The following is an 11,980-nucleotide window of genomic DNA, read 5'->3' on the forward strand; positions in this document are numbered from 1 at the left end:
GTTGCAAACCATAGAAAAACCAGGCATGATGTATTGAAAAATGTATTTTCAGCAGGATACTGATGAGGTCATTTTGAAGCTTTTCCTCATCATGTTATGCATGAAGATTTCTTTGTTTTAGCCAAATCAAAATGGTTGATTTCTTTGTACACAGGGCTTCCTGCTTCATTTACATTCCAGCGCCAATTTAAAAACACATTTCCAGCAATCATTTAAATTAAATTCCAACTTTATTCAAATTTCATTAAAGTTTATTTCAATCAATTTAGTTATCTCTCATCAAGTCAAGTCCTGATATGAACTCGTTTTTTGAATGTTATTCATTTCAGCTTTGTGTTCTTACAGGGATATCACAGTAGTACATTTTTTTGTTGTTGCTAACTTTAACATGAATTATTACTTTAGCTATCAGGGTTTTCTGGACCCTCTAATTCACAAGTGTGTTTGCTCCATTTCATTTGAAGCTTTGAATATTTGTCCAGACAGACTGAAGTTGTTTACATGCGCTCCGGTGTGTGAGTATCTGTCTTCCTTATTTATGATTGTCATGCTTTCTACTTCCTCCTGGTAGGAGTGGGACTCTTCACTCCTCTTCCAGCTTTTGGAGGGGCGGGGCTAGGAGTGGAGGGGGCGGGGCTTGGAGGGGGCTGGGCTGACTTGGGCTGCGGGATCTCAATGGGGAGTTTAGGAGGGATCATTGTTTTAGGGGTCAGAGTCGGTCTGGCCTCTGGGATTTGCTCTCCATGACGGTACACACTGACCTGTAGGGAGAGAGAGAAATAGGGCATAATGCTAGTAATATAAAAAAAATCAACAAAATCTGTAAACAAAAGTGTGAGCAAAAAAATATCTATCTTGTTGAGTCCTGACGAAAAGACAAGATTTGTGCCACAGATGGTCAGTTACTAGTTTGTGGCACACAGCAGAGACACTCACCACTATATCCACAGACTCCCCTCCATATTTGTTCTGGACAATCATGGTATATTTGCCAGAATCCTCCATGGTAACACCGTTGATCGTCAGACTGGCAAACCTGCCCTGGTCTATGGAGACCACGTACTGAAATACAAAATCAAAGGTTAAAGAAATGAGAAAGCCAGCATGGGGAGTTTAGCTTGAATTGTAAATGCCCGTCCCTTTGAGTTTGGTTTAAAAATCGATTTATTTTTTCTCGGCAGCAGCATGAGCTTTGATTGCGACCTTGCTATGGCAATAGCTGAGCGCAAGATGGGCTTGGGGAGCATGAGGACTAATGATCTATTTCAGTCTATTGTCTATTCTAACCTGCTGTTAGCTTAACCAGAATACTGTATGATTGTATTAAATAACAATAAAAACATATTCCATCCGTACCTGTTGATAGCACAAAAACAAACTATTGATTTGTATAAGCCATCAGAGTTCAAGTACACTTGTGTCGTCATTCTTCAGACACTTGAGATTAATTAGTAGATTACTTGAATTGTTCTGATTTGCACCATGTGAGCAGCGTGGGCTAGAGTATTTAATTTGCCTCTCTCGAACACTACCTGCCCATTATTTTGCAAGGTCCCGGCATAAGTGCCTTTTTATGGATTGGATCAGACTAATTACATTCATATAAAGAGAAACACTAGCCTTTACATTTAAGGAATTAAAAGCTCTATTGGCATAAAAATCATACAGACCTTAAAAAGATGTTTTCAAATTGATGGCCTTTTCTAATCAAAGTGTTATGTAATTAGATTATTGCCTTCATTTTTTAGACTAATGTAGGCTCATCTCGGAGTTGTTAGTCCCTCTTCTGGGAAAGGTAAAAAGTATAAAAGTATAGTCGTTTTGAGACTGATCCAACACTCCTATATTTAAACATGTATAGTTTTACAGTTACACCTCTTCCTGCTCTGAATTTCAGTGCAGTGTTCTGTGGATCTGTATATATTCCTGTTTGTTTTTCTGTTAATATCTTCAGTCTCCTCTGTGGTAACGAGGTAGCGGGGATGCACTCTCGAGGTTTAGAAAACACGTCACCAAAGACATCAGTTCTTGTTTTAGACAGATTATTAGCAGGTGAGGGAATGGATAAAGAGGAGGGCAAACTTCAACACATATTCCACCTGGACTACGGTTTCTCAAACTTAAATCTTCAAAGTGGCGAGGAGCTGCAGGATGCTGATGCTGTTGAAAGAGCCTCCACCGACAGGGGATAGGCTGTAGACTTATACTGGTTGGCAAGTAGGTCAATGAGTTATGAGAGGCAGATTTGTTCCATTACGGTTCCAGGAGTGAGCTGATAATGCTGACCGCTCCTAAAGTATGCAGACCCCTCCAGTGAGGGATTGTATCTGGAGCTGAAGTCCCCCCAAAAGCAGGCAGAGGCCCTTTGTTTCCCCTCACCATGATCAACCTTGTACCATTTTGACAGTACAGCGCTTTAGGAGGATGCTAACTATAACTATCTGAAGAGTGCGCAAAATATGGAAACAGAGTAAGGGGAGTAACACAATAGAACCAGTTATGGGGAAGAGCGTGGCAACCCCATAGTAACTAGACAAGTTAATCGAAAAACACTATTGCAAATGTGTCTGGTTAATAAAGTAATTAATCATATTAAAGAAAAGGCTGGCTGGGTTTATTTAGGGATTAAACGGCTTCAATGAGTGGCAGTAGCGAGTGGCAGGAATGAAACAAAGAAAAGATGGAGGCTCTGTTTGAGGCTCTTTTCTGTGTCTCTGAAGCATTTACCTGATCATCAGGTATCACATCGGCTCCATTCTTCAACCATGAGACCTGAGGCTTGGGGTCCCCACACACTGTACATGTCAAACTCAGGGTCTACAGGAGGAACAAAGAGGAATTCTTAGCAAACACGTAAAGAGACTTAAATCACATATAGATGTAAACTTGCATGATAAACAAATTACAGTTTTTTAGGTTGAACCAGAATATTCTGAAAAAAAGTCGAAAACGGCAAAGATTATATTTATTTATGATGTTTCTGTGAGGCAAAATGTGTTAACTTATTGCTAGTATTATAGTTATTTAACAACCTAATCAATGTAATAACAAATACAAAATCCTGATATTGTGCAACACTTATTTACCCTAATAAACTCACCTTTTTTTCCATAATGGTGACCACATCAGGCAGTCCTCCCACCACCTTACCACGGTCTGTAACAAACATTGTTAATATTTACAATCATTCCTATTGCTTATTATTTTGGTGATAAATGTTGTGTTGTCAACAATGTCTTAACAATTATATTTTGTAAACAGAAGGATGAACTCACTCTTCTCAGCGTAGGCCTCGGCCCTGAAACACAGAAAATGAAGTTAGGGGCTTGTCTGTCCCTCTCTCATACTACGAACCAGCAGCACATTGATTATAAACAGTATTGGGTACAACACTTTAACCTGGAATGTAATCCTCAGTATTTATTTGTCTTTCACATAATCTAACCCTGTAAATGTTCTGGTTGTACGGCGTAGTTCGGTTATGGTCTCTTTCCACTTCCTGGCTCTGTTCACGGACTACAAATTATTCATTTTCCGCTTTTGTGTCGGTAGCAGTGGTCAGAAGGTTCGCCACATGGTATTCTGGGGCGTATTGCCAAACCTCATAACTCTGTGGTTTTCCCAGGGACGTAACAGAATGTTTTCCATGGGAGAGGGGACGTTTCTTTGTAGCGACGGGGTGAGGGCCCAGAGGTCAGCCGCAGGACCAGATGGCTCGGGGAACTCCACTCTCCTCTCGGCAGATTGACGCTCAATCAAAGGGCAGCAGGGTGTCACTTGTTTCAATTGGTTTGTAAAAGCTTGTGCTAAAATGTCTCTCTTTGAATGTTAATTAGAAAAGGGATTTGGACAATTTCCACTCTGCATGCTGTGTTTAGTGTTTAGAGTTTGAATTGATTTTTCTAGATGGATTTGCCAAATTCAGTGTGTGGGATTTTGCTTTGGCCCAATTAGCCAAAGGACCCGAAAGGATCGCAGCTACCTGACTGCTTCTATTTTTAACATTGATTTTTAGCTCAAATTATAACAGCAATACTGTTTTCTTTCAGTATGGTTTACAAATACATCAGATGCAAACATTTATGCTTTTTTCGAACAGCAAAGTTAAGAAAAACGAATAGCTAAGTTAAAGTTTTTTTAAAGAACAATTTGACAGTAGCAGTTCAAACTGTCATCATACATACGTCATTATATTTTATAATTAAATAGACTCTAAACCACTTAGTGAGGCCACCAGATGTATTTGTGCTAAAAGGTTTGTACTTACGTTTATAAAGATACTAGAGTGAGTAATATCGTTTTCGGTTTGTGAGCACAAAGCATTCTGGGCAATCATTACCATTACTTTTAGCGAGCAGGTGCAGTGATGAATCAGCGTAAGTTCAGAAGTGAAGAAAACAGTGATTCATCATAAGCAGAGAACTCCAATGGAAGTATGCACAGAAAGGCACCGTTAAGGAATATATTTCAGAGTGTATTCTTACTTGAGTTTCTGGAACTCAGCGAAGGCTTTCTCATATACTGTAAAAGACAAAGAAAAATGTACATTACACAAAACTCATTGTCACAATGTCAGAGTGATACTTTACATAAAATCTACCTTTTGAGTAAAGGAACGCTGAAACCCAGTCTGAGAAGCTGCTTGTTTCTTCACTAATAAGCGTAGAACAGGTTGGCTTTAACAATGGCGGTAAACTAACATATATTTGCTCAAATTCTGAACTTCAGATGGGGAATAGTGCATGGCATGTGTCAAATACATAACTGACCATAATGGAAGAACTTAGAAAAAGTTGACTTTAAGGCTTTAAGAGTGGTTGATAGTGTTTCTTTGGATATGTGGATACTTTATCTGAATTAATTGTAACCATGATGAATTGTTACAGAACACAGCTTCAGTTTTACACATCGCGCACTGCAGTCTACGGGGAGGAGTGTTTGATACTCAAAAGACACGGCTTTGGTTGGAGTATCACTTGAAAGTCTTGAAGTACAGACTAGAGCCAAGAGCTCCATAGAAACAATTGGCTGTGTTGTTGTTCAGCCACAATTTAACCGTTTTACCCAAAAAAAAGAAAAGAATGAGTGACACTGAGAGATTAAGAGGAGGTACTGACCGTCTCCGCTGAGGTCCAGTACGCGTTTGTGTGCGGTTTCAGGGTCGGTGATCACGATGGAGTACAGTCCCTTATCTTTCTCCATTGGCTCAATCAGCTGTGTATGAATCAAATGATTAATAACTAATCAGGGTCCAGCTGTTTGACTCTACTTTAAGGTCATGGTTTAAAAAGCTTTAAAAACTAAGTAGTTACAATGTTAAAGCTTTCAGACTAAAAGCGAAAGAGGATACGCTGTTTATTTAACTTAATACATTTGAAAATATATGATGTTTTTATTCACCCACTACCTCTTTTAAAGGTGAGATTATCTATCAAACTTGTCTCAGAATTGGTGAGGTGTAACCTCTACAAAGGCCTCTGAGGACATAGAAGCAACATTGCCACTGCCTGACTCTACCTAAGAGTCATACACTGCTCAGCATGTGCAGCAGACAATAATACCTCCATGGTTGCCATAGCAGGGGTTCCTCCAATCACAATCTTGTCACTGTGGGCGAGTTTAGTCTCACTGAGGAGGAGAGGAGATGTTAGGTGTTTGTTTGTGAAGCGTGTTGCAGAGGTAATGGAAAATCATGTTTACATGCCTGCCTAATGTTAGGCAATTTCTTTTCTTGCTATCCCTGCCCTCTCATACATACTCACAAAACAAAGGGCAGAGGTTAAAAATGTAATCTCCATAATTTTTGTTATTTATATAATTGAATAACTACCCCGTCACCTTTCTCTCTATCCTTTTTGTAATTTGTTCCCGTCTTTATTTCTGTCAACTCTCCCCCTCCCTTAGAAATCCAACCCCTACACATTTTATTATCTTCAGTGTATAACAGAGTGCTTTTAACCTTGCCTCTGTATACAAAAGGATAGGGGTGGGATTTTTGTCACAAAGGGGCCATTTTACTGCAGCAACACACTAGTAAAATAAAATGGCATCACAGGTTTTATAATGTTGCTAATTGTTTTTGCCAGTCCTGGCATTTCATTTTGGGAGAAAAGCAAAATAATGTGTTAGTGGTCAGCGTGTTTTTAGACTGGACTTAAAATAATACTGAAATTCTCCTAAAACCACTTCTAAAACTACAAATACCATTGTTCTTCTTCTCTCCCTAGTGGTATGTGTTGCTAGTTAAATGTTATTTGAGTTAATGCTGTTGTAAATGCCTCACCCATGGCACCAGGCGATGTTCATCTCGGTGGTGTAGTACTTCATGTGGCACTGCAGCTGGATGCCTGTTTCTGTGCAGTGAATCGCCAGCTCTGCGGCACTGGCTCCTGCAGGGGACAGAGGTTGTGAGGGACAGAAAAATCAAATACATGTTTTCAATCTGCTGCTGGATAAGCTGGTCTCTCCGCAGTCGCCACATGATGCAATTTACTGCTCAGAGTTAATCACATAAAATCAAACTTCCATCTGCAGCCATTTCAAGTGTTTTTTAAGACTTCACCTTTTAATGTCACCTTTGTCCAGCTTGCAGAGCTAAATTGTACCAATGAAGCAGAGTGCAAACTGTTTTTACGGTGCATTAAATAAAATGCTTCAAACATCAGGTGATGTTTTGAACTTTAAAAGGTAGTTTTGCACTACACTATGTCCGTGTATTACTTTTCTCTCTGCACATTACAAGTGTACCTGTGTGTCGTCCACCTGGTCACATCACCATGGTTTCCCATTATCACAGTAATGAAACCTCTGCTACCACGGCTGTAACAGTTTCTGCAGAGCTGTCAAGTGACTGTCTCTTAAAATAGGAGTAAGATGCTGCTCCACACAGCGCACTGGAATTTTAAAGTGATTTCACCACATGATGGCATGATGGCCAAATGCTTCCAGCACCACAACTCCTGCTACATGCTGATACGTTTGTGTTTGTAGCAGTGGGGTTTTAAAAACCGAAATATATCAGCGTGGTGACAGATCTGCAAATCTCTTATCAAAGTGCTGAGATTGTTTTGAGATCATTTGCACTTGATCCCTTCAGTGGGTAGAGGGTGGTGGTGTTTAGTTATGTGTTTTAATATGGATATGTGTGAGATATTTGATGACTGTGTGTGTATGTTTGTGTGTGTGCAGATGCCCACCTGCCAGTTGGCTGATCTTGTTGATGGCGTCTTCAAATACTAAAAGAGAAGTAGAAAACACGGGTCAGAAAAAGAGCCACTCTGCTGCCCTCTGGTGGCTGCATTAAAAGCTCAGTAAGGAAAAAAAAAATGAAAGGTGTTTTTGTGTCTCCATAGTACTCTGTATTAATTTGAAACCATATAACTGAATATTCCTGTTCTGTGGAGGCAGCTCAAACTTACATTAATTGGCAAAAAAAATTGAGGAGCTGTATTATATTAGAGCTCATATCTCCCTTAAGGTCTAATTAAATACTTACTAACCTCTAACACAGAGGGCCATTAAAGGATGGTATTGTATAGTTTGCCATTAAAACCTAAAGAGTACACACTTGTACTAAAGTACCAGCTTAAGTTGAATTCCCACAAACTTCTACAGGAACATTAAGATGGATTTTCTCAGGAATAAATACAGCCTAGAGGTTTTCAAGCTGTCATATGGCAAGAACTATTTTTATACAGTAGTTGGGGTTTTAAAAATTCATTAGATCACCACATACAGATATAGTGTATACATTTGGATCATATTTTCTTCCTGTCTCCCACTTTTTAATGAGCATCAAGCACTCTTTTGAGTAAAATCTCAGTTAGAAAACCAGCTAGCTGCCAAGTCAGTGAATTACTCTAGATAGATTAAGTAAAGGAAGATATATTTACCTTTTCCAGAGATGTCAATTTGGCTCATATCTTTTCCTCTGTCGTCACTGATGGTGGCCTTATAAACTCCCGCTGTCTTCAGGGAAAACTGGAAAAGGTACGAAAGAGGAAGCGCATAACATATTGCAGGGGATTTAAACGACACACATTTGTTGAATTCTAAAATCTGATATTGTGGATCCTTTGAGAAAGACTAAATTGTGTAACATTGCAACATGTTTGTACCCAAATCAGTGAACAAAATGCCACTGCCAATGATTAGAATTAGCATGTATACTGTTTCATAGCATTCAGAAGATTTCAGCACCAAAGGTGAATTACCAGTTTAATTGGGAGTTTGCAGACTCCTGATGTCATGTCAGGCTTCACATCCGGGACGATCTCTGTGTCTTCTTTGTACCAGAGGAACGCTGATTCCTTCTTCAAGTTAGAAACCTGCGATAAAAAACATAATCACACATATTTATATAAACATAGTTGTCATTACAAAGGAGGAGAGATTTTCTTTTATAGCTTATAGCAGATTATCCAATTAAGTCTCCCCATTAATCTGCCGTTTAAAGGTCCCTTATCAGTCCCCAGTTTAGATGTTCTGCACCACATATTTCTCACAGCAGCCAGGGATATATAACGCATGAAGTGTAACAGGGCCATTAACCATCATTACAAAATGCAACACATCAGTGGTGTGTGGAAAGGGCATTTGGTTAGATATCTCATGTCTCTGCACTATGGGCAGACTTCCACCCAAACTCACATATTCAAATATCCACCCTTTTAAGAAAACTTTACTTGTAGAAATGATTTATAAATAAATTGTGCTTTTACTAATGACTGACATTAACTACATATAAAGCCTATTACTGCTAAATGGATGACGTGAATAGTCATAACATAATTTTCTATATTGTTCAAATGTGTATTCTTGGGCCAAACTAACAAACAGATTAAACCGATGTTGGCTTAAAATTGTCTCCAGGGATACAAACAATACCTTCATTTCAAAATTGTCTTAAATTATGTGCTTCGTTTTAACAAAGCCAAAACAAAATCCTGAGAGTTTAATTATGGTTATTTTTCATTTTTAAAAACACAGGGTGTACCTTGACATCCTGCACTTATCCTCTTAGAGACAAGTCAGATTGAAATGTTTTGTTTAAATATTGAATAATTACTGAGTTTGGCTGTGTTTACCTTGCAGACCAGAGAGACGCAGCAGTCCTCTCCAACATGAAGTGTCAGGAACTCACTGAAGTGGGGACCTGTGGTGGATGAAGGCAGGAGAGGAAGGCCATGACATGAGATTACAAATAATTACTTGTGGACGTTGATTGTATGAGCTCTGTTATCTGCATTATTGTGGTAAAATTCTAAATGCGGAATACCTGAGTGGAATCTATGCTTGTTCCCATGATAGCACTTGTATAAATCTATTTATACAAGACTCATTTCGTCATGAAGTGACATTTCAAATGGGTTCATTTCAAATGGGTCCATTTTGAGTTTTTAAGGTTTCAGCTCCCACTTGAAGTAATGCAGGGCCGTACAGTCCTTTCCTGTACACTCATTATATTAGTGGTCTCCAAGGCAACATAGTGGTGAGCTGGCCTCAGACTAAGTAGAGTAGAAGCTCGTACAGGCTTATGAGTGGATGATGTTTTGTATTTCTTACCCTCCTTGACTCTGATGTACTCTCTCCTCTGGTACTCAGCCTCAGCCAGCGCTGCCTTGAAAGCTGTGTGCACATACAGATACACATAAGCAGAAGATAATTAGAAGATCAAAGAGTCTCCAGCAGTTGCTATAGACGCTGTCAGTGCATTAGATAGCTAATAGTCCCCTGTATGAATGTAGAATCATGACTTCTTTAGCGTCTTTATTTAAATATCTGAGTGTCCTTCAAACGTAACGGCTTAAACCCACCCTCACATTTCTAACTAAATACATTTCCATAATGTTGTCTCTAATGCAAGACATGCAGCATATATGCACTTTATACAGGCTGCGTTTATTTTGAACGAGTCGTGCCAGCATATCCACTGATTAGAATACAAATAAGGATTTGAAAATGCGGCACATGTAGAATGAAAATACTACATCAGCAGCTTCAATTAAATACAAAAAAAAAGTGAGAATTAACCCTGGCCTCTCTTACCGTCTCCAATCAGAACCAGTGAGCTCTGTGCTTTTCCGCCTCCATCTGCGATCTGGCAGGTAAATGTCCCCTCGTCTTCCTCAGTGAAATGATCCAACATGAACTCAATGATACCTGTAGCGAGGTCATGGCCCATCTTGTTGGGCTGCAGAATGGAATTAGATGTCGTAAAATAGTCATAAAACACTTTCTGATTTACGGAATATGGATTTATTTTTATTGTGACCTATTGCATCAGGCAGCTGACTGAATCATGGACGCATATATAAAAGAAAGACAGATATTTCTTTCAGCCGGAGATCTTTTTATCCATTTCTCCTAACTGTGTATTCATGCCTTAAAATACAGCGTATCTTACATCAGCTCCAGACAGTTCCTTGTTGTTGGCAAAGAATTTGTAGGTGACATTGGAAGAAATGCCTTCTGCCTGCAGCCAGAACCTCATTCTGCCTCTCTCCAAAATCTTATAGGCCAACTCAGACTTCAGAGGGATGACTAGAGGAGAGAAGAAGTGGACGTAAGGATACAGGTCATAAACATTGTAATAATAACTTAAACAAACTGCTGTTACTTTATTAGGTAGAGGAGAGAAAAGAATGGGAGGCAAAAACAGGTGAGGTGAATAGTGGTTAGGCAGGTGATGCAAAAGCAGGTAAGACCTTTTAGATCAAATAAAAAGAGAAATATGCTCCAAAAGAAGAAATAAATGTGAAAGGTTCAAAGGAAGTCAGAACAAAGAAAAATGAAGGAGTGAAGAGTAGGTGAAACAGATTATACGCAGCAGAGGAAAAGAGAGGACAAAGAGAAGATTATGAGAGATTCAAAGAGGCGGCCAGAGGTACTACCTGGGTGTCTGATTTCATAGCTGAGTGCCAGCATCTTTGTCAACTCTGAAACAAAAAGAGACAGCCTATTCATTTCATGCAACCATGGGCCCAAACAAGCAATTAAAACGCACCTTAAACTTTGTACATAGATTTCATTTGTTCATGCTCTTTGAAGGGTGCTTCAATAACCAAGTTTACTGTTGGAGAAATCACTTCTGTAATTGTGCCTAAAAGGAGAGGCAGAGAAAGGCGCACACACTTACAAACTGAAGCAAACACAGCCACAGGGAGAACAATAAGTCATGGCTATGATTGCGGCTGTTTTTTGGAGACTTCTCAAGTACCTTTGATAGGTGAAAACAATCAATCCTTGTATAACAGGAGTTAGGAAATTGTTTTGAGTTGATTTGAAAAAAAACTGTAGGCCAAATGGGAAGCAATCAGTGCAAGGCACACTGAATAATAAAAGTATAGCCTAGTAGCGTTGTGGTGCAATAGCAGGAGAAATATTGAGAAATTCCCTGGCAGAAAGCCCTTTGTCATGAAGACGTGGTTTCTCACACACACACACACACACACACACACACACACACACACACACACACACACACACACACACACACACACACACACACACACACACACACACACACACACACACACACACACACACACACACACACACACACACACACACCACACACACACACACACACACACACACACACACACACACACACACACACACACACACACACACACACACACACACACACACACACACACACACACACACACACAGCCCCGAGCTTGAGGAAATCAATGTGCTCTGCTGTATTCATCAGATGTGTAATGAAACAGTTTGTTGCCCACATGCCAGTGTGATCGCTTTTAAGCACTGTGTCATTGCTTTCATCTTTATTTCATCCTACACATTGCCTCAGCTCTTAGATAAATAGTGTAGTTCTGATGTGTGGATGTTGCAGCACGGCTCTTCAATGATCAAGGCATGAAATATATCTGCATGCACTTCTTTAACAGCTGGAGGAAACAAATATTGAATGTAAATCTAACGAGATGATGGAAAATATTTAAACAAGAATAAA

General features: G+C 39.5%; 1 protein-coding gene across 1 annotated transcript in view; it reads right to left on the reverse strand.

The window, feature by feature from the left end:
* Nucleotides 1-208: 208 nt before the first annotated feature.
* The window catches only part of LOC117471517 (myomesin-2-like), a 25,740-nt gene continuing 13,968 nt past the window's right edge, over nt 209-11,980 (reverse strand). The window contains 17 exon segments of the mRNA XM_034116598.1: nt 209-761; nt 937-1,062; nt 2,728-2,817; nt 3,101-3,156; nt 3,276-3,298; nt 4,485-4,521; nt 5,118-5,214; nt 5,562-5,628; nt 6,284-6,389; nt 7,197-7,235; nt 7,893-7,980; nt 8,214-8,327; nt 9,087-9,154; nt 9,565-9,627; nt 10,048-10,192; nt 10,406-10,542; nt 10,893-10,937. Coding sequence (XP_033972489.1) covers nt 555-761; nt 937-1,062; nt 2,728-2,817; nt 3,101-3,156; nt 3,276-3,298; nt 4,485-4,521; nt 5,118-5,214; nt 5,562-5,628; nt 6,284-6,389; nt 7,197-7,235; nt 7,893-7,980; nt 8,214-8,327; nt 9,087-9,154; nt 9,565-9,627; nt 10,048-10,192; nt 10,406-10,542; nt 10,893-10,937 — 1,508 coding nt within the window. The 3' untranslated portion in view covers nt 209-554.

This window comes from Trematomus bernacchii, unplaced genomic scaffold (assembly GCF_902827165.1).
Source record: "Trematomus bernacchii unplaced genomic scaffold, fTreBer1.1, whole genome shotgun sequence".
Taxonomy (NCBI): Eukaryota; Metazoa; Chordata; class Actinopteri; order Perciformes; family Nototheniidae; genus Trematomus; species Trematomus bernacchii.